The 23383-nt window shown below is 40.6% G+C and overlaps 1 protein-coding gene and 1 long non-coding RNA gene across 3 annotated transcripts in view; one reads left to right on the top strand and one right to left on the bottom strand.

The window, feature by feature from the left end:
- Positions 1-23383, top strand: part of LOC132973218 (uncharacterized) — a 360126-nt gene that overhangs the window by 243147 nt on the left and 93596 nt on the right. The gene's annotated exons all lie outside the window — the stretch shown is intronic.
- On the bottom strand, positions 36-21464 carry si:dkeyp-19e1.3 (USP6 N-terminal-like protein). Its single transcript, XM_061036535.1, has 14 exons — positions 21118-21464; positions 10297-10370; positions 9572-9657; positions 9324-9363; positions 9123-9203; positions 8684-8791; positions 8466-8575; positions 6653-6701; positions 5050-5170; positions 4587-4681; positions 4274-4339; positions 3988-4087; positions 3360-3512; positions 36-3202 (listed from the first exon to the last, which is right to left on the bottom strand). The coding sequence occupies exons 2-14, from the start codon at positions 10360-10362 to the stop codon at positions 1827-1829; spliced, it is 2451 nt and encodes an 816-aa protein (XP_060892518.1). The 5' UTR covers positions 10363-10370; positions 21118-21464; the 3' UTR covers positions 36-1826.

Genomic DNA, 23383 nt, shown 5'->3' with positions numbered 1-23383 from the left:
TTGTCTCTGTAGGAAAGAAAAGACAACAGACAGCAAAGGTTCAACTCTTTATAAAACTCCCAACAAGCGGTTACAGTAATGTACATCAGCTTTGGTCTGAGCTCCAGCATCACAGATGTTCAGTTGGTCCAGAAAAAGGAGCAGTGATGATGCACAAACAGTGGTCAGGTCACATGACTTACAAAAAGATTCTCCAGCTAGCTGAACATACTTTTGTGCGGTCCAAGATTCTAGCTCTTGGGATAGAAATCACAGCAGCGACCAAAGTTTATGAACACACGTTGACACATGACGTTGTAACCTGGAACTCCATTAGAAAACAGCTGAATACTTAAAGAGTTTAATACCGTTTGGCAATGACAAAGTTCAATGTAAAAAATAAACAAAACATAACTGATGCTTAAACATAGCATATAATATAACTGTATGAAACAACAATATAAACCCTTTTTTAATTTTTATCTATTAGGTCCTTTAACAGTATATTATGGCTCAACTTCCATTTCTTAATAACTTTTGCTCTGACACCACTGTCACCACATGGCTCTAAAACACTGCTGAATGAACTTAACTTTGACTTATTTGCAACTCTCCCCGATTTGTGCATGGATAAAAACAGTGTAATATGTATTCTAAACTCAAGCTCACTGTGCCCTGTGTTGTGTATTGAATATAAATTATGGTTTGCACATTCATAAATAGAAATTTTCTGCTCGAGCATCTTAAAAGTCCTCCTCATGTCTGGACATTTTAGAGCTTAAAGCCTTTTACCGTCCAGCTGTAAAACCTCTGACCACTAGGTGGAGCTACATACCATCAATATTGCAACAAGGATTTTTACTGTAACTCGCTCTGAGGTGATAGTATGTTGCATTCCTCTCGTTAAGTCGTATACTTCAACTTTATTAAGTCTTGATGCATGCATGTATATACATGAAAAGAACATTATTGCTGTGAAGTGTCTGACAAACAGATATAACACTAAACCCATTTGTTTAAATGACAGCATCCCAAACGCTCAGTTTAAAACACAACAAAGCAGGTGAATAGCCACAGAGTACCCACTGCTACCTGGGTGGGGAAAAAAAACCTGAGCAGGCTTCATATGAAACTATCCTCAGTATTTACACCAGAGACAAGCTGCACCATGTATTTCCCTATCGCTGGTTGTTACAAACTTGCATGCAAACTGCTGTGGTGCAGCCTGGTTAAGTGGTCCATTGTAATCAAGTATTGACATGAAGAAACAGTAAAGAAGCCGTGTTATAGTAACAGCTGCTATTAAGTTGTGAGCCAGCTCACAGTATAAATAAGGACTTTGGGTGCGTTAACAAAGATGACTGTAACTCTGCAGCCTCAAAGCCCTTTTGTTAAGAGTTGCTATACTCAGTGCACTGCGGTCAGGTTAAGACACTTTCTTTTTTTAACAAACAGGAGATGAAGTAATGGTGAGAAATACAGCTGAAATTAGATCAACTAGTTCTATGTAGATTCTCTCATTACCATCAAACTAATTGAAAGCCAAATATTTTCACGGTCACTTTTTTTGTGTGTGCAGCCAACAGTAACACAGTTTTAAATACAAGTTGGACATTTAGAAAAATGAACTGCCCTTGTTACAAAGGTGCATGTCACAGATATCTGTACATACTGTATCAGTGAAAAAAAGGACTTCCACACAACACACCAACACGCGCACAAACCTTTGACACACTGAATAGATACTGGCCTTTCATCTCTCCCATGGCTTCGAAAACTAATCAAGCTCTAATAGAGTCTGAATCATGTTAGCAAAATCAGTAACACTTCAATAAAATGTGGAAATTTCAAAAGGTCACTGATTTGGGCAGTTGCTGTCCCCCAGGAGGCATCCTGCAAAAGTCTGGACTGGATCTGACCAGGGGCACCCCCACTGCTGACTGTCCTGAGGGTCTGGAGAGGCCGGGGGGAGACCCGGTGTACAACAGTGGTGCTGGGAAAGCAGAATGGTCCCTGGGGCCCCTGGAGAAAGACTTAGAGTAACCAGGCGAGGCGGCTCTGTGTGTGTCTGTACAGCTGACAGCATTACACTGAAAGGCAGTGAGTCTGTCAGCAAAACCAGGCGGCGGAGGGGGGATGATGGAGTCCTCCACCCAGCTGTTGTTTCCTTCATACTCTGGCTCCTGAGGCAAACTTGGTAGAGCGCACAGCGAGGGAGGAAGAGAAGAAGGCGAGGGAGGAATGAACACGGGTGGCGGTGGCAGAGGGTACCGAGCAGGGTCATAGTCTTTGTCGATGTTATGTGGGGGCTCGCAATGCATGCTGGGCATTTCCTCAGGCGTGGACCCTAGCATTCTCTCAAGGTAGCGGTCGTCATCGTCTGCCTCAGAGAGGTTGTCATACTGCGAGGTGTTCGAGGGCCGCCGATCTCCTGCAGACACTGGGACGCAGAGAGACACAGGGAACTTGGTTGGCTTTGGGGGAAGAATTCTGGGAGATGAGGAGGAGGATGTCGTGAAGGCACGGGGAGGGGAAGGCTTAAAAGGAGGAGGTTTTTTCTGTGTTAGGTCCAGAGACGTGGGCGGTTTTAGGCATGGTTTTGGAGGTGGCTTCATTTTAGGGACGTGAGGTAAGGACGAGAGGGTGGATGGAGAGTGGTGCTGGGTCTCTGGGACGCTTGGGTCAACCTCCTCAGGGTATAAGAAAGGAGGTGGGGGCAAATCTGGAAGGTCCATGATCTCCTCTTCAGACTGCATGGCGAGAGCTGCCATATCAGGGGGTTCATAGGGGGGAGGCCAATCCACAGACCTGTCCAGGGTGTCTGGTTCTTCAGGCTGGCTTTCCTGTTTACCCCCATCTTCTGCCTGGCTAATCTTCGGAATAGATTCTTTTACATCTCTGTTCAACCCAACCTGAGCACAGGGTTTGTCCACTTTTGGAGGTAATGGAGGAGCTCTACAAGGTCTCACAGGAGAAGGCGTATCATGAGTGTGGACTACAACTTCTTCAGGTGAAGGCAAAGGAAGTGTTGCAGAGTTCTGTGGTTTGGGAGGAGAAGGCGTCTGGTTAAGGGCAGTGCTGTCTCTTTGCTGCATCTCTGTATTGGGTTGGCTGTCAGCCTGCAGATTGATTTTGACCTCCAGAGGAGAATCAGGTTGTACAGGCTGAAGGACAACTGGTCTCTCTTGACCCAGAGGTTTCTTTGGCAGCTCCTCTGATTTGGCTTCAAGGGGGTTAAAAAACAGGGAGTATGTCAATAGAGAGAACAATTTCTTGTGTGTATTTCCTTATAAGGTGAACTTTGTATAGATGTATCATACAAAGTGAATCAAGCTTTACACTGAAAAAAGGAAAAAGAAGGATAAAGGGTAGAACTGCACCTGGTGGAGGTTGGTCCAGCTTTTTACTTCGTAGTTCAGACATAGAGGCCTGTAACTGTTCAACCACCACGTCGTCAGGCAGGAAGAAAGAAACAGCCAGCTGCTCCTGAAGGAACTCCCTCAGGTCCTCTAACTGGAGCCTCTGCAAGCGCTCTGATTGGACAACAAACCAGACACAAAACAGAGGCAAATTAGCTCACAGAATGGGTAATGCAAACCTCCTGAACTTACATGTTGTGAAACCTCTGTAATACTGTGATGCATGCTTGACAATGACACTTGTAGTGACAGCAGTGTAACATATGTCTAATTTCAAGATACCAACAGAGAAGCAGTCCGTCACAAAGAGTTGCTTTGAAGGAATTCAACAATGTTGAGCGAGCAAGCAAGCAAGCATCCAATAGAAATACAGCTTTCGATTCTTCTCCACAGCAACCGGCCACTTGCATTATGTAAGCCATGCAGTTAGGAGTCAGCCAAGCGAGAAGCGGCGTGCGATGTTTCCACACAGTTACACTAGTTGGTAAAGCACCAGCAGTCATTGCTGTATCTGGGCATACTGATGCTTGTTTGACTTATTTTATCACATAAAGGCACAGAAGACAATGTTAATCAGCGTCATACTCACTTTTGTGTAACTTGAATATTGTATAAGCCATGGCATTTAGCATCTTCTCTCCCTCCATTATGTAGATATCCCATAAACGCAGGGTGAGGGTGAAAGGGGTCTGTTACGTAAGACACATAGAAGCATTAAAAACAATTAAACAACATGCGATGTGGCACAATATTCTAAAGTCAAGAGCAAGGGAATGCACTGTGATATGCTGATTAATGAGTGTTACACCTGGGACAAGATGTAAACAAAGAAGATGTGCCAATGGATCATTTCGTGCAGATATCCAAACACTCACTCTGTCAATGAAGCACTGCAGAAACCATTTGGTGGTGTAAATCCCTGTTGTCATCTGCTCCTTGTCCTGAGGGGTAAGAATGGATAGATCTTGATCATATTCTGAACTATAAATCTCCTCGTCAATGAGGCTCTATGACTCTGTGATATGCAGTAACCTCCTGAACATGTGTTTTTTTTTTTTGCAACATTAATTACAAATAATAATTGATGGTCTAAATGGATCTCATGATCATGTCTGCAATCAATTAGCTCCATCATGTCTCCACGATGGACAATAAAGCAATCAGGCATACAGTTGAATTTAAACTCACCATGTGTTTCTTCAGCTTTGGCAGCATTTTGGAGAGGATGCGCTCGTGTTGGGCCTGGAAACGATGCAACTTTGGAAATCCTGGGATGAAGAACCCTAGAAAATATTTAAAAAGCATACAATAAATGATTTGCAATGCTAGTAGAGGCATAGATTTGAAATGAAGGGCATTTGTCCTCTTAAAAGATTTGATAAAAAGCACTGAGAGAAGATGAGAAGATCTTTTAACTGTGGTACCAAATTCTGTAGGCCTTTCATGTGGGGCAAATATTCTGGCAAAGTTATAAAAAATGTGTTTGGAAAGTTTCAATTCATTCTGGTTTGAATTTTTTTTTAAAAAGAGTAGCCCTGTGTTTTCTGTGTATGTGCATAATATTTGTATACTAAGAACAGTTGTATGTGATAGGTCTGAACATTAATAAGATCTGTTTTTATTGAATCTTTCTGTCAATCTCTCTTCTCACCGTGCATGGCATGCTTGCTGTTGGTAAGGAGCTGGGACAGAGCCCAGAAGGCCTCTTCCTCATTCAGGTACATGAGCAGGATGGCAGCGATCTGACTCATCCCCTGGCAGTAGCTCACCTCCTGGGGGACCACCGCAGAAGAGACAGGTTCAATTAAACAGAATGGGCAAATGAGAGGAAATATTCATTATTTAATAGAGCACATACACGCACACATACACATGCACACAGGCTGGGAAGTGAAGTGAGGAGAGCACCTGAATGTCTGATGTGGTCTGAAGGCAGACTGTGCAGCTCCTCATGAGCAGTAAAACCACACACATACACCTACAGTACATGCAGCTACAGTATTATAAACACTTTGACCAAAAGACGTTCAAATATTTACTGCAGTTTAAAATTCATTCACAGGCTTGTCCTGTCTTCAACTTGTACAGCTGCCAATTTGACTCCACCATGATTCAATGATTTACACTAAACACATCGCCCTTGGCAAGCACAGATACACTAAACCGGACACACACTTGATATTTGTCCATATTAAGGCAGATTTATTGCCCCGTTACAAATGGATACTCATTAGTATCCTTTAAAGGAAATACAGTAAACATTACCAGGGCAACACTGAGGTTAAACTACACATTCTCCACATTCTTCTCTGCCATCACATAGGCAAAAGGACAAACAACCCCTCATCCCCGCCCCCCTCCCTGTTTCTCTCACAGTCTCATCTACTGACCCACTTTCTTCAGAGCTGTGTGTGGAGAGGGAAAAGGGAACAGCACATGCCCATTTCCTCTGGCTCTGGCACCTCTAACACGCAGAAATGACTACTGAGCTTAATCAGAAAAAAACAGACTTGGACTGAGTTTGTGTGTGGGGAGATGTAATGCGCTGTACATGAGACCAGATTTGGATCCAAACATTTTTTAAACCCTATCAGACAGCAGCCAACTGGGCCTTTACAAGAATTAATCAATACAGATTTATATCCAGGTCAAGATTCAAACTACATACAATGCATTCACTGTATACCAATGACTGTGTGTTGACATAAAATCGCTGCTTGTTGTAAAAGCAGGATTTTACTTGAAGGAAAGAAACTTTGCTTATGCAGGAGAAGGTAAAGAGGGGGTGATAAGCACTTAAGAGTAGATGCAAGGAATCATCAGTATATATTACATCAGCATTCAGTAATGCACTTTGAAAACGTAACCAAAAAAAAGCCCAAAACATTTACAATAAAAAGGATGAACTTTTCTGGTTTGGGCTTTCATGAAAAGTGTTTCCAGCAGTGTATCTTAAACCAAGACGATTTTTTTCTCTTTTAACAAACATGATGCATCAAGAGTAAACTTGGTCTAACTGTTTGAGAGCTGAGTATGGATGTAGCTTTACTGGTGTTTGGATTGTGATAGTGTTGCTGTACATTCAGGCAGAACCAAACTCTCAAATAAAAGGCTCTAAACAAGGCTGTCAACAGATGGGTCTAAAGCACTTGATTGACTTTCAGCTGTTGCGCCACTAAAGTGCAGTTTTTTTTGTAATGACTCCTCCATTTTATATGAACACACCTTTTGATAACACAAAAAAACAAACTTACCGTGTTGTACACAGAGTAGGATGCTAAGACGTGAAACAGCGCCTGTTGTCTGGAAAATAAAAAAAAGAAACCACCAGTTACAACAGAGATGTGGTTCCTTAGCAACAATCAAGCAAGCTAGGACAGTGTGTCAGGCTATGAGTAATGGTTTCTAAATGATCTCATTCTTAAATTCCCTTCATCAATCTCCACCAATGAACTCAAAACAGCTGCAAACATTTCTGGAGAAGCTGAAAAATTATCACTTCTACCTACCATCTGGATTTTTCTTTTTTTTTTTTAACAAATCTTTATTCGTATGTTTAGTACAGTCCCTCTTCTTCTAGCTTAGCTTGTAAGTATACACAAAGGGAGTGTGTGTGAAAGGACTTCTGTGATCTATTAGTGCTTGAGTGACACCGAGTATGCAGCTTCTTTGACCACAGGGTTGTGTGCTACACAGCTGACTAGAGTCAACTGTTTCAGTTAATGAACACAAGGGATCTTTTGTGTGTGTTTGAGAGTGCATGTGTTACTGTAGCAGGGGCAGTAACAAACATAATGTAGACAGGAGAGGATGTCTCCCCTCCAGGCCTCCATAGTAAATATGTGTCTCATACAGTGACAGAGGCAGGAAAGGAGCTTTAAATAGCTGTCAGTGTGTCGGTGTCAGTGAGACAGCTGCTGACTTGCAGGGAAGGAGTGGGCAGCCAAGCAGGATGGAGTGGTGTTTTGGTGTGTTTGGACTCAGTGGCTTTGAATCGAAGGGGAAGTACGTTACAAAGAGTGAGAGAAGAGCACTCACAGTTAAACTGACAAGTACAAACCTTTCAGTGTCAGATTCACAGTTGTTCTTAAACTAACTGGAGGTATATTTAATTCATTTTCTAATGTCATATATAAGAGTAAAAGACCAACATTGGTGGCAGTGATATTTTGTGCACTCATGTGGTTGCACATTTGTGTATGAATGCCATTTCCTGTGGGGCTTCGTGCACTGACAGGAAGGCTAATAAAACACAGAGAGAAGAGGAGGAAACCACCGCTTTAGTCTTTAGTCTTTAGTCTTTAGTGTGTGTGTGTGTGTGTGTGTGTGTGTGTGTGGCTGCCTCAAGGTTTAAGCTGGAGGTCACACCCTTTAGTGAGGGCAAAACTTAACATGAGAGGTGACAAAGAAAACGAAAACATGAATTTAGGAGACATCCATAGCACATGCAAAGTGATAGAAATGTTGTTGTGGAAGCTTACAAATCTGTGTCACTTATTTTACAGGCTAAAGGTCGGGAGTGATTAGTAACATCAGAGGGTTGTTGCTAGGATGATTACTATAGTGACATCCTTAAAGGCTTGATATGCAATTTTTTTGATCCAGCAGATGTCACTCTTGAGCACCAGCATGAAGCCAAAACAACTCGCGCTGCATTGTTGTGTTAGCATGCTAATGCTAGCGATTTTTATTATGCTCGTATCTTCACACTGCATGTAAATTTACCCGAAATGTCCGTGATCTAGAAACACTTACGTGACATTCAATTAAGCAGTGAGTACAGTATGTAATTCTTCTTTTCTCTAGTCCCTCAATTAAACAACTTTTATATGTGAGGGGAGGAGCCGGCCGGTCGTCTCGGCGATGTAAACAAAGTGAAGCTATGGCTAGGAAAGCTCGGAAAACATCACAGACAGTGGGACTCGGGTGTTACACCCATTGTAGACAGTCATGACTCACAGAGTTATTTTCAGAGGATATACTTGATTTCTATTATTTTTAAGTGTGAAAAATCACATATTAAACCTTTAACCAGAATCATTTATGTTTGTATATACGCCCACTCACTTGACTCCAAAGCGGTCCATGAACATGATGTGGTTCCTGAAGGTTCTGTTGACATCCAGGTCAATCTGTTTGATCTCAGTGGAGAAGGTTCGAGCCTGCTGCTTCATTTTCTGGAGGATAAGAAAGGGGGGATGTGTCATAAGATAAGTCAGTGAGAATTAACCCTTTCACAGGATCATCACTTTAGAGGAGTGGTCATTAAATGTAAAGATTCATACCTCATATTTGCCTTCATTTTCTTTTTTGACTTTCTCTATGTCCAAGAGCAAGGCCCAGGCCTGGCCTCTAAGTTGCAGAGGGATACCTTTATACACACGCTTCACCAACTGAAACACATGTGAACAAACATAAATAAAGACACTCTTAACAGAATGAGACAGTCTTCACCACAACAACCAAAAGAGGCAGAGGGTCATTTATGCCTCTTTATGGTTTGTAGCTGAATGACAAGGACTCCTCACATGGGCTTAAGAACTTGATTCAACTGTCTAGACCAGAGAGGAGGGGGAGAAAAGGGAGTAAGCTGTGGTTAAAAAGGGAATGGAAAACAGAAACGGAAGCAATACATAACGTTGTTTAGTAAAATATGGGTGAAGCTAAGGCTAAATTGAGACAGTGATTTGATGTTTTGAGTGCCATCAGGACATTTTTACACACCTTCTCACTGTTCTTGTACTTGTCCCAGTTCTTTACCATCTTTAGCCATTTCTCAACTCGCTCCACCTCCAGCATCTTTTGCTAAGGTGAGGAAAAAATATATTTAAAAATATATAAATGTACACTGTCTGTGGTAAAAGGAGTAAAAAAATCCAGTCAAGGTCAGTATTTGGATTTGCTACATGGGTTATAATTGGATACCTTCTCTTCAAGCGCACTGGGTGTTGGCAGCTCTTTCTCACTGGAGGAGCAATGAAGACAAAAGTATTAGATAAAGGGAAACTGATGTAATGATCTATATTTAGCACTGAAACAAGACACCATCACATGGTGAGAGAGAGAAACAGAGAGAGAGGAAGTAGTGAAGAAATAGTCCACAAATATGTTAAGGTGTATTCCTAGAATTCAATCCACTACAGGGAGGTCAGAGCTTAAGGCGGGTAACTTACTGCAGGAAGCCGAAGCGGTCAGTAACCTTATAGATGCTGTAGTCAGCATCCTCCCATGGGTCGATGTTGACACCCTGGTGCCTGCCCTGAAACACCAACAAATTAAACGGTTAATAATGAGTTATGATGGTGTCTGTGTGAGCTGCAAACAATCTATGGACAGAAAATACAAAATAAATGAGTACCTTAGGTTCTAATTTAGAGTACAAATCATTGTACCGATGGTGTAAGGAGTTTGATCTTCAGCAAACAGACCAACATTTCCAATGTAACCCTCCTCTCCTTCCCGTGCAGTACTCTTGTTTTCCTACTCCTAATGGGTCCCTTGAAAATGACTCAATCTTAATTTGTGAACTAAACAACAACGTTCAGTCCCCCTGTAATGAATTGATTATTCCTAGTAAACCCATTGTCACTGCCTGCAGGGAGTGAATCTGTTCTGAGCTCCCACACTGCAGGCAACACTCAGGGCCTCTCTATATGAGACCTTAAAGGGAAGTTGCACCTTAACTTCCCTTTACTTTAATGAACTATGGTTCGCTGTCTGTGGCAGTGGTTGAAATCTGTCCAGGATCAATGCTGATCAGTAAAGAAGGGAATGCTAAACTGACTTTTCCTCTAATTGAACCATGATAATTAGTCCATTAACTGCATTATGCTTGTTTATCATAAATATCCTGACTATTGTTATTGTCAGTTGACAACATTCCTGTGCACACACTTACCTTGTCATATTTAGAGATGATTTCAGCACGTTCCTCTGCTATCAAAGTGTCTATGTCTTTCTTCATGTCAAAATCTGGAAGAAAGCAAACTAAATGTTATTATTATTGTTATATATTATCAGCCTTGTTTATTTACTATCAGTGAGTGGCTTCTGTGATTAGTGTGGAGAGGGTATTAACATTTGATATGATCATTTCTGGCTGTTAATTGGCAAAATAAACTTGTATTTTATTTTAATACAATTCCACTGACAACAGTAGCTCAATTTTAGTGTTTGATAAAACAAGAAGGATGGATACTGACAGAGTATTTTCACGCTGAACTGATATAAGGTCAATTTTTACTCTTGATTAAAAACAGCCTATGATCTGACCAGTTGAGAGTACAGGTCAACTACAGAACAGGTCCAACTAGGAAGGATTTCATTGCGCTTCTCAAGACCCAACGCATGCTCCTGTGTTCTTTCAAGGGGTGGGGACAAACTTGTTTGAGAAATGTTCATTATGTGGACTATAATAACGGGAGGTATCTGCAGGCCACAGTGAGACCGTGAGACCATACAGCATGCGCTAGCTCCTTTTAACCAACCAGCTTCATATGAATGATTTCTTCCTAACTTACTATAAACTCAAAACCAGATTATGCTCCAGATTGTGAAGACAGAAGCCACAACATCGTCACCAACTTCCTGCTAGAGTACCCAGACGCACAGCTGACAAGATGGTTGGCGCCATAAGACTACAGCACAATTTTACAGATGAGTGTGAAGTTATAATTAGTGCTATACTAACCATTACTTGTTTATTTTGACAACAATAGTAAAACTAATAACATATCTATGCTATGTTCAACTAGTGATTGTAGAATTACCTAAATAAGGGTGATGTTACAAATATCTTTACCTCCAGAACACACACACAAAACACACTTATACTGGTAATCAATATGTCTTACTTCATTTTCAATTGATTCAATCTAATTACTCTTCATCATCTCTTTTCCTCTTTCTGTGCAGTTATTCCAAATATCTCTACCCCCAACTTTTCCTACATCACCCATACATAATATGTCACTGTTTGTATTCTGTCAATTGTCACTCTCTCTTTAGCTTCTATTACATTCTGTTTTGTTCTTTCTCATTGTTTAGTCTTTATTCATGTTATTTCACCAATAACGTATATAAGTAAGCAGTGCTTTACAACATACCAAAAGAAAAAGTAATGTTTAAAATGATGATTTATTTGTGACTTGCCTTAGACCGTGAGTACAGCCAGGCAACTTGAGGTTGCTGTAAACACAAGTCCCATGCTCCTGTATCTCAGCCCTCCCTTCTTCTTCTCTGTATGACCCCTACTTGACCCCCTTTGCCCCTCTGAGCCTGCCTCAATCCTTCCTAGGCTGATGTACTCTGGCAGGTTTGACTGCTGAGCAGTTGTCAGGGCTCAACCATCTCAAGAGAGATAGCAGCTTAGGCTTTCGTACACCAGATCAGCATCTTAGAATGATGGCTGGATGTTAAGAATATGCCAGTTATGCCAGGCATGGCATCTGTAGACGATAAGACATAAAAGAAACATACAAAACCAGTCACACCTTTTAAAAGTTCTAAAGGCATTGACGCATTATTTTAGGGGACTTGTTTATTATTAGTGACAAGGTGGAAAATTATGACTCAGGCTTGAATGCTGTCAGAAACTTTAATGGTTTAACTTTGTGGATTTAGCTACCACATTAAAGAAATACTGGAACAAGCATATTGGCATCTTGTTGTTTTTGTGAGCAAAACAATTACAGGAAAACCTCTCAGTGAGCCTGTTACAGTAACTTGTAGGCAGTGGGGAATACTCTCACTGATGACTGACAGCATTTTCAGCCAGCTGAGGTCTCGGGCGGTATGCATGTCTTGCATGCCCTGCAGCAGGTGTGTTAGCACCTGCCACCACATACAAAGACCCTTTAAGGTTTCCCCACAGACTCTCATGCCTTCTGCTGGGTAAGACATATTTAGTCTTAAAGCCATACTGCCAGAACACTGGGCACAACTACAGATAAGGTGGTAGGAAACTGGGCATAATTATGAGCATTTATTTGTTGTTACCTTTTTAATAGGTCCCTAAACAATACAAACCAACCTCTTAAACCTCTGCATCCAGTTCTCTCCATTAAAACAACAGCTGAGTCTCTTGGTTAACAGGTGGTCAGTGAAACCAGAACACTGAACAAATGGGCTCTGCTGCTCTATGCTTTCCTTTTTACATTTTCTCCTGTTCTCGCCTATCTCAGCTCAAGTTATGTGAGGTTATTCGAGGTGTCAGCATATTTTTCTTAACAGCTGAGCTGAGTAGGCAGTCTGTGTTGTGGTGCTATTGACATTGCTGTGACCTTGCCTTCATCATATAACCTGGGGGAGAAAAGACTGCATGTACATTTTACAGAGGCTGAATCTAAATGTACGGGGTCAGTAAGTTTATAGAAGAATTAAGCTTAAAGCTGATGTGGAACTTTCTGTATGTTGTTATCTCAAGGAAAGAAAATGTTTAAAATAATATCTGAAAGACAGACACTTATTTCTGCTGAATGGACGTGAAAAATAGTGCCAAAAGCTTTTATTTGTCTATTGTATATCACAACTCTTTTGTTAAATCCCCATTTTGAGATTTAATAAGCAGTATGCAAACATTTAATAAAATGTATAACACTTGAAATATAATGTATATAAGGTGAAAATAGCTCATTCTGTGGGCCCTCAAGTACAGACTGATGTAATTATGTCAATCAGAAAATCTGTTGTAATGGCACTTTAAACGAAATACTTATAATACAATTTGTTGACAAACACTGTGCATTTTTAAAGACTTTATCTTTGTTTAAAAGCTAATTATAGTTACCCAACTATCAACTGTATAGTGTTCATTACTGAAATACTGTATATAGAAGGACATAAAGGTACTGCGAAGGTACTGAAGCGATAAGATAAAATAACCTACCAGTGTTTTCTGTGTCTGGCTTTAATTCTAAGCAGCAGTGAGCAAAACACGATGACTAACTTAAAGGCTTCAAGGCTCTCAACCCTTACAGTAAGTATGATGCTATATGACTAAAATAAGGATGATTTTATTTCAAGCTGCTTGTGGGAGACTTGGAGCTGTTTTAAATCACTGTCTGTACTCTATAAGGTAATGTGGTGTGTACGGTCTGTTATGTTTCATCCTTAGGTCCCAGCTGCTTATTTCCTGTGTTGAGTCTCCAGTTTGCTGATAGTATTGTGCTGGCTTCAGGAAGAAAAGGAAACCAGTGACCGCCCCTCCTTCAATAACAGGTTCAATGAGAACTGCTGAAGAGTGTGACAACAGCATGAGTCCTCCTTACAGGGGAAAAGCCCCTTCTGACACAACCTTAAATCATCTAGAATTGGCATTTAGTCAGCAAAAGAGACCTTTAGTAATACCACAAGGTGGTCACTTCACAGGAGTGGTATTTTGCTTGTGAATCACCAACAGAACTTAGGGCCTCCTCGAAGGCATTACATGTTGCAGTTAGTCAAAAGAAATGTGCTTTGATCAGCCACTAGTTCAAATGGTGACTGGTGGGGGGCTGATTGTGGTGGGATGAGGGTGTCAAACAGATGGAAACTGTAGGAAAATGTGATTTAGTAGCAGACTAAACGGTTCCTCCTTCTCTTAGGTGTAGGTGGAGTAAGGCAGGGGAGGTGACACAGTGGTAGGTGGGCTAAGACGGTGAGTAAACAGTGGGTTAGAAAAGAGGATAGCTGAAGAAACTGAATACAGCGTTAAAACCTGGGTGCTAACAGGATACAAGACTTTAAGCCTAGATGACATCACATCCTGAATGACATCTAGCATGGAAATCTAAGTTCTCAGAGCACTTATGTCACCACAGAAATCTTGCACAGCATTCTGAATCATATCAACATGCAGAGGTCCGAAATGGCCAACCAAAAGCTCTTAAAGTTTTCATGGATAAATCCACAAATCTAATGACATCATCTTACTGAATTTGAACTTGTATTTGTTCATTAAAAAAAGAGGATTATGCAAGAGAAAAGTCACAAGATAAGGAGTCTGGCAGCAGTCTACTTCCTATAGGAGCATGGAAACTAAATTTTAGTTAAATAAAGGGCGTGTATTGGTTGTGTGTATGTACTACAGTCTGTGGGCTTCAGTGGGCAGACATCCCACTTTGCTGAAAACCTGAAGCTGAATCAGAGTGTGGGGGTTTATACCAACAGAACAGAGGCACTTGTTTGGTTGGAAATTAGATTTTTCATAGTGAATCTTTGTAGCTGGCACTTGAAACTCCAAACTACTGATGGCGTGACAAAGAAGGAGACGACAGATGTGTGGTTCTCTTTACCAACGAATGATTAGTCAGTGCTGCGTGTTCAGCCAAAGGACGGTCTGGCTCTGAGCTCAGACAAGCTCGGGGCCATGGACTCATTCAACCTTGTTAACCACACTAAGCATACACCCAAATATTATCAGTGTGAATTATGAACCAGCCTCTGTCCTGCACAGATTAACTTCTACCTGGTGGTCTCAAATAACCACCCAAACAGTTACGATAGCAAGTGACAAAATACACGTGGATCTATAAACATTTTCTTTCTTTCAAAATTTAAAACATCCAAAATGGTTAAATTCAGAGCGTAAAATAATCAATACTGATATTGATAATAACAACCACTAAAACTACTTATTTTTCTACTTACATTTTGTGTATCTTTTGGTCAAATCAACCGAGTTTTCAAATATTTTAAGTAATTATTACAACAATAACTGCTTTGTGTTCGCCAAATTCATTCACTGCAATATTCTGCAAAGACTTCCCTTATCATCTCTGTCATCACATTAGCTAAATTATGTACGCTCACAGTGATTGTGGGGAACAAGCATATCATTCCAGCTCAGAAAAGGAAGGAGGCTAACAAGCGACCACATGGCTCTAATTTCCACAGAGTCTCAAGCCCCAGATGGCTCCAGAGCTCCGTTTTTTAATTGATGTCAGACACACAGTGAGCATGTAAGCAACCAGCTTGTGCCTCAAAATAGCAGAAATAGCACACAGTGAGAGTGAGAGAGATATTGTGATCAACATAGGAGGTGGTGTCTAAATCTTTAGCAGGGGACAGAATGCTTTGAAAACAAATCAGAAATGTTGTATTTGAGTTCTCTATATTGTTCAAATGCCGTTATTAAAAAGCTTTTGATATTAGGATAATAGGATCAATTATTTGCAGATGCACCTCTCTACAAGAGTTCCCATATTTACATTGTAAGAAATCAACTTGATTAACCCAAAATATTTTTTTAAGCAGTAAAAGATTCCAGCCAACACATCAAGTTGTGCTGTGATGCAACTGTGGATTTATTTTTGTGCTGCCACAAGCCCTAATAAACCCATTGTTGCATTGCTTTGGAACAGCTGAGAAGAATTAATTTCAGGTCATTTAACACATGAAATAGTGAAGAAAAGTAGGGTGCAATCATTTTGATTGGCAGAGATAGCAAAATGTCAGGTTTTCTACAAAATTTTCTGATGGAAAATCCACAGTTTCGCAGGGAAGCTCTATAGATGTGCCATACAGTTATCAGTATAGGCCTAAAAGTACCTGTATTTTGTATTTATTGTACTGGAATCTGATTGGTGGCACATTATCAGCCAATGTGCAAGTTCTGGAAAAGGATTTGTTATTTGAAAGGATAATTCTTTAGAAATATCTCTAGATGTCTTTGCAATTTACTGTTTATATGGTGAGGATGCTTTAACGTTAGACAGAGACAGAGTTGACACAGTAGCTCCTGTTCAAGGCTTACAAATTCCTGCAATTTTCGCCTAACTTAAAAGAACGTTTGTTCTTCTCTAACAATACTGCTTTATTAGTAAAAGGGAATCCCCTCAGAGTCTTAGAATATCACAAAGTCCCCCCACAGGAAATCAAAGCAGGCTGGTATGGAGTTCAGATGGAAGTTCAGCGTTACAGTAAAGCTGCTCCAGTTGGAGAACCTAGAACTGTAGGATCAAGGCTCTGGTGTAAGCTGTGGACTTTATCTTGATTCCCATCTTTAAACATGTTACTTGTAATGACCACTCAAAGCCATGATGTGTGTAAGGAAAATAAAACCCAGACACTCCAACACCATCACCCTCCAGACAATAACAAGGATGCAAATGTCAAAGCCCAATGCTGCCCAACATGTGTTTTGCAGGTGTGACGATGAGAGGACAATGGCCAATTGTCTACCCTTACCCCCCTGGTTCCTCTGTCTGGACACTTACACACAGACATTTTTGACACAAAGCAAAGCACTGCTAACTTTGTGTTGAGTTCATCTACGGTCTACCCATGAGCCATGCCTGTGTTGAACTTACAACTGAGACACGAAAGGAAATCAACTTAAGAAAAAGGAAAATAATGATTCTTAGGCACATGAAAGAAACCTGCTGGGAAGCTTTGATGGCAATCAACAAAGATTTCCTCACAAGAAAGTCCTTGTCTTTTTAGCTAACTTGGCCATTTTCCTCTGTCTCCCTGTTATTATTTTGTACAGCTATAGTCTCGGTGTTTATGCACATAAAATAGAAGCAACACAGAGAATATGTGACCCAGGGGTGAAAAATCCAGAGGAAAGAAACTCTGGAAAAGCACAAGGCTCAGAATAACTCATTGTCCCCCAGGGGGTTGTCTGTCCCACTCCACTCTGTTTTGGCACTGTCAGCCAGCCTCATCGTTTTTCAGAAGACAAAGCTTAACAATCAGAACTCAGATTCACCAACAACACTCACCATCCCAGTCTACGTAACCTTTCCCCATCTTAACAAAGGAAAAAACAAGCTGGAGCCTGAGGAAGGGGGCACTCGAGCACCTCACCCTACATCAGACCAAGGCTGAGAACCATCTCTGGTCCTTACTCTCCCTCCCTTGTTACCTGGGGGGAGGGAGGGGGTCTAAATATAACAATGACCACACAGTGCTGAAGTAGAGGGCCAGACTTGTTTCCCAGAGTGGCAGCACTTTCTCAAAGGGGTGGTATGAGAAGGACAGGAATGTCAAGGGAAAAGTATTCATAAACACAAACCCACAGGACCCTGCTGAGAAAGCCACTTTCTCAGAAAGTGATGCTCTTCCTTGAACAGATTAAGTCAAACACTAACAGAGAAGTCAGACAAATCAGACTTTAGATACAAGTACTGTTCCATTATAAACCAACACTATTACTTTAGATACGCTTTGTAAAGTCATACATGTGAGTCATGTGAGTTAAACCATCAATAATGCATGGTTATAAAAGCACAAGAGAAATACACAATGTTTAGGGAAGTTATGCAACCTCCTGCTGACTGTCATGTTATTTTTAACTCCATTTTTTTTAATCCAAAAATCTTCAAAAATGTCCTTATAACCTCCACAGTTGTCTCTGTGACTTTCTTCAGTGCATCAAGATGCAAAAGCCAAAGTCAACGACAAGCTCATAAGAACCTTATCTAAGCAATATAGCAAAACCTGCATGACACCACAGCACAGAACTGGACTACAAACAATAAAATACAAACTTAAAAGAAATTCAAAAATGACAACACTTAACAGGACGGTTACCCACTGAGTAAAGCCGCACCATGGACCAAAGTCAGCTGAGCTCCAGTCAAAAGATATGAAGAAATGGTGCAGAGTGTAATGAAGCCCACTCAACTGGTGATTTGGTTCTGATAGTTTTCATGTTCAAACGATGATTACGACGTTAGAAACAGGGATTATGGAAGATGGAAGTGGAACAGCCTTTCGCTGGAGGAAACTTTAATCTCACCAGGATCCTAGAGACTTTAAGTATGTGAAGCACAAACAAAATAGAAGGGCCTTCTAAAAAAGACACAAACTAGTAGAGGCAAATAATAGAATATAGAAAATAGAGGGGAAATTCCAAGATAGCCCACTTTAGTCTTTATACATTTACTGAACGACAGATAAATATTTAAGCTATTATCCCATAGAGCTAAGATCTAACACATCTCATCAGCCTCGTAGCTGTTTTCAACCTGTGTGACAATCTTAACACTCAACAGTGTGACCTCGATTTCACTAATTAGAGAGCGTGGGGATTCGATTTGGCTAATTTATAGACAAACTCAGCTCATGCAAATTTCACACTGGCTTTTGGCAGAAGCTCACTCTGACTCTACAGCCCAAATGGAATGAGCCAACATGAAAATATGCAGCTACGATTATCATTTGTGGCAAGAAGGGCTGCTACTAAGCATTTTCATTTAAGGATTTTTTCATTATCAACCAAAATATTGTTTTATTGATTACTTAATCAATCGCTCAGGCTACGATATAAAAGAGAGAAGAGCAGAGAGTTGTCATATTTTAAAATCTAAAATCAAGGACAGAGTTGTATTTTCTTGTCAATTTATTTTAATTGTTGTAAAAAAACAGTATCAAGATTCTTGTTTAATTTCACATTGATCGACAGACCTAACATGTGTCTCATCACCTCATGCTGATTCACTACGCAGGTAGTCACAGATGTTTCTGTGGCCGTCTGAGTATGTAAGAGTGAGGTTATGTGTTTTACTTCACTGACCAGTTTTCAAGTAGTGTTGTCTGCAAAGGAGTTTTTTCTCAGTCTTCTCTGCATGAATACGGGTTTGTTGAACTGCAGACTCAAAATAGCACATAGGTGTGAATGTGAGTGAGACCATAGTATTGACTCCTGTCTATGCCCTTGTGTGTGTGACCCGATGACTCCACTGCCCAAAACAGCCATCTAAAAAGACAACACCGAAGACATTTCATGGGTCACACAACCGAGCCAAAGCCTCTCTGTCTTTCCTACAGTATGCAAACAGCTTCACTATCTGGAGCGTTTTGTGACACTGGTACGTTTGTAGGCCTTTGACATCTATCATAAAGCCGCCATTCAGGCAGACAAAAAGGCTATTGATGCCTCTTCACTGAAATAATATTATCCAACCAAACAAGGCTGCTGCTTATTGACTTTTTGAATAACTATACATGGACCAAATCACCAAATCAACCAAATTCATATTTGACATGCTGGTGCAAGTTCATCCAGAAACAAAATGGACTACTTAAATGGACAATTGTGACTGACAGTAGAAAAATGAAAAACACTAAGTCACTGAGGCCAATTAACAGGCAGGCTGATCAGAGGTCAAAAGCACATTCAAGTACCTGAAATATTTCTAGAGATAAACCCAATTTCACCCATTTCCTGAAGTCATACCATGCAGCTAGAATCAGCTTTTCCAAGATAATACCATGTCAAAAATGTCCACTAACTGATAATGGCCATCACAGCAACACTTCTAATAGGTCAAACCATAATATTGACACTTTTTAGTCTGAAAAAACATTTTTTTTAGCAGAAAATCATAACCATTAGACCATTAGAAGACCACAGAGCTGAGCAGGAGGACACACTGACAGAAATAAATAGTGAGGGGTGGCTTGTTTGAGCTCTCACAAACTTCTTATTAACACACACACACACACACACACACACACGCACACACACACACACACACACACACACACAGTACATCAGTGCTGTCACCTTTCCGTGCTGCTTCCTCCTCCAACCACAAGCGCTGTGTAACTCACTGTGACACACACACAGAGGGCTGAACCTAGCAACAATTAAAAAAAAAAAAAAAACTGCATATGTTGTCCTAACATAACAGTGTGTGCATGTTCAGCTATATGCCAAAAAAACTGTTATAAAAACACAACAATTTATGAACTGATAGTATATAGTAGTGTCAGTAATAAGTATATGACTCTGAATGCACAAAAAGGGCTGATTCACACAACAAATCTTTCCTGTAACATCCTTTACAAACATCAATGTTGCACTCAAAGTAATTAAAATGAAGGGAAATAGCAATGCTCGATTAACAACACGCACATCTGCTACATACACTGAAAAAAAAAAAACACATGCAGGGGGGATAACAGTAAGACAATGACCACCAGACATCTGGAGGACGAGAGCTAAATCCTGATGGAGATCTGTCAGAATCTGCAACCTCCCCCCCCACCCCAGTATGAACCAGTGAGATGCCCAGTCAACCTTCCAGAGGGGACCACGCATGGCATGACATGACATAGACTAGTGACTGGCCTACTTCTGTAAAAGCTGGGCTGTGATCTCTTTATTTGGTTATACAGGGTAGAATATCTGTCTCCCATGAACACATGTCCTGTATAGGTATCATACCTGATGTGTAAACGTGAAGTCAAATGAGGAACTGGATGTAAAGTGTGAAACAGATTGAGACATTACAGCCAAACAGGAAGCAGGTAGTGTTTGATGGAGTGGATAACCAGAAAATGAACAGAGGCGGATTTCGTCAGGCACATTCATAGTCAACCTATAGCCGGTTTTGTACGTGCAATAAACAACTGGAAAGCCCATGAAGGGTGATGCAAAATGAGAAATTCCCATAGAGAAGCGCGTATTCACTGTCCTCACCACAGAGGATCTTGTTAACTGGCCATGTCCTCTTACGGTAAAAGCCGTAGCTGTTCCCAGACGAAAGAGCCTTTTTTTTAAATTTCAGTAACTCACAAGTACATGCTAGCACGCATGATAGCCAGTATGAATTACTTCCGTTATTGTTCTTTAGTGGATTGGACAAGTTGTAAAAACATAAAAGGGCCACACATTTATTATTATTATTATTGGCACATACATTTATGAGTTTCCATCGTAAATAATAGTGAAGTGTGTAAAGAGTAAACAGTGTAGTGGTGGCAGTAGTACACCGTTGTCGCTGCTTACCTTGTTGGCTGATTTCCCGTCTTCTACTTCTTCTTCTTCTTCTGTTGTGCTAATGAAGCAGAAACTAAATCCTCTATTCTCATTCTTTCCCTCGCAGTCTATGGGGAGCCGTCCGTCACCCTAACGCCGTCGCTGTGTTAAAGGCTTGCCCCCGACTATCGACAATCTTCGCTGAAATCGATGCTGGTCAAACGGAGTCAAACCCCCCAAAGCCCCGCTCTCCACATGCCGCGAGCTCGCTGCTGCAGCTGTCGAGTCGTCTGGCACGCTGCACACCAGTGACAGTACGACGCATGCGCACCAGCGGGAGGCTTTCACAGACCCAAAGTTTGAGCATGGGTTCCCTGTGTTGCTGCAACTAGCTTAAAATACGGTAAGCCATCTCACATACCATGTTTCGTTTTTTGTTTGCTTTTACCTGTTACGTCGCGATAACTTAGTCTAAATGACGGAGTTTCATGTTTTGCAAAGATGTTTGATGCTGCGGGTTTGCTAGCTCATAGCAGGCATCTCTTCAACTTGGCATTATCCACAATATAGTCGAGACTAACTTGTTCTTGCTGAGTACCTTCGCATTATTTGGTTATTGGGTTAATCAAACGAGATTACATTGTATCGTTACAGACAAAGTAACTAGATGAACTTGGATGATAAATGTCCATAATGTGTAAATATGGTATAGACTCAAACACTGTCAGCTTGCGCCCCCTGGTGGTTCAACCCAAGACATACAGGTGATATCGTGCTGCTGCCTCTTGGTTTTATTATTATTTTTCTGCAATAGATCTGGATCTCTTTGGCGTTTACATGACCTCATGTTAAGTTATAGCCTTAATGTGTACTTATAATAAATACTTGTATTTTCTCGTATCAGATGCGTTGATTGAGCTCTTTCCTCAATCAAAGCACTCCTCATTCCTCAGTCATTATTCTTTTATGTTGCAGAAGTATTTGTTCAGCCTATTAATCCCATACGCATGTTAAATATACTTCTAGATCCTGAAAGGGATTCAATCATAACACAGTCAAATGTGTAGAGTAGTGTATCCTGACTTTGTTATGGTAATCATTGCGAGGTAGTGTCACAGCAAAGTGGGAAAAAAATCATAGGTGTGCTCTTCCATGTTGTTTTGTAATAGATAAACAAAGGAAACCATTCTGTGATGTCTTAAGACTCAAGTTCAACTGACTGCTAAAGATCAAACTTATTTTTTGTGCCGACTCACCACACAAAAGTGTCACTGCAATAATTGATTTGTTGGACCAATTGGTTTGATTAATAGGCCTGCTGACAAACACCTACAGCATTGCTTTGTTCTCAATAAATGCAAAAAAGTGGCATATTTTAATACGTAGATATCAATGAATTATTGGATATATTTGACAAAATATTTAATTATCTCAATTATTCACAATGACATTAAAGTTGTGTTGCTGTTTTATGATGTAACACAAAATAGGAATAAGCACATGCTGTTTCATAAACATGTTGACACCCTGCAATTTAAAGTGAAATCATCACCTCTGAACATTGTCTGTGCCTGAAAGTTGGCCCGTGATCTGCTACTTTAGAAATACAGTGCCTGCCCTGATTTTGGCCTGATATGCATCTTTAACCATACACCCAGCCTTTATTGACACACTCCATTTAGCTTATCCTGTGATGGTCTTGATGTTGTACATGCAAGCCCTTTCTCACACAAACAACCAGAACTACCAAGAAAAACTTCTGCTGTGTTATGGCGTCTTTCCATACTTGTCATTTTGACTTGTCATGGCAGAAAGCCATCCCCTCGCTTAACACATTAATAAAGTTTTATCGTATCTTATTAACAATGGCTGATTCTTTTTCTGTATTTATAGGTTCATACCCAGTGAAATGCAGCCTTCATTATTACATACTTCTTCCCTCCTACGACAGGTCAAAACGTCATCTTTGCAAATGACTATAGGCAGATAAATACTAGAATCTGTAGCTGTCACTGAAAATGTACAACTATAGAGGTTTCTCTTGTTATTTTATGTTAATTAGTGGGAATGCTGTAAACAGCATTTAGATCGCTGTGGTTCCCACATTTCTTGGATCCCAGACATGGAAATCACATCAATGCGTTCGGCCATTTGTCCTCTTGCTCACAAAATCATCATTTAGCCACCAACTCTTAATTTAAGCCCTTGAAATGAACACTCAATAGGGAGACGTTTTCCCCTTTTTCTCATTGTCTGACTGCATTTGAGCTCTCTTTATGCAGTATCTTCTACTTGC

The sequence above is a fragment of the Labrus mixtus genome, chromosome 4 (genome assembly GCF_963584025.1).
Source record: "Labrus mixtus chromosome 4, fLabMix1.1, whole genome shotgun sequence".
In the NCBI taxonomy this organism is placed as follows: Eukaryota; Metazoa; Chordata; class Actinopteri; order Labriformes; family Labridae; genus Labrus; species Labrus mixtus.
This window is presented reverse-complemented; position numbering and strand designations above follow the sequence as displayed.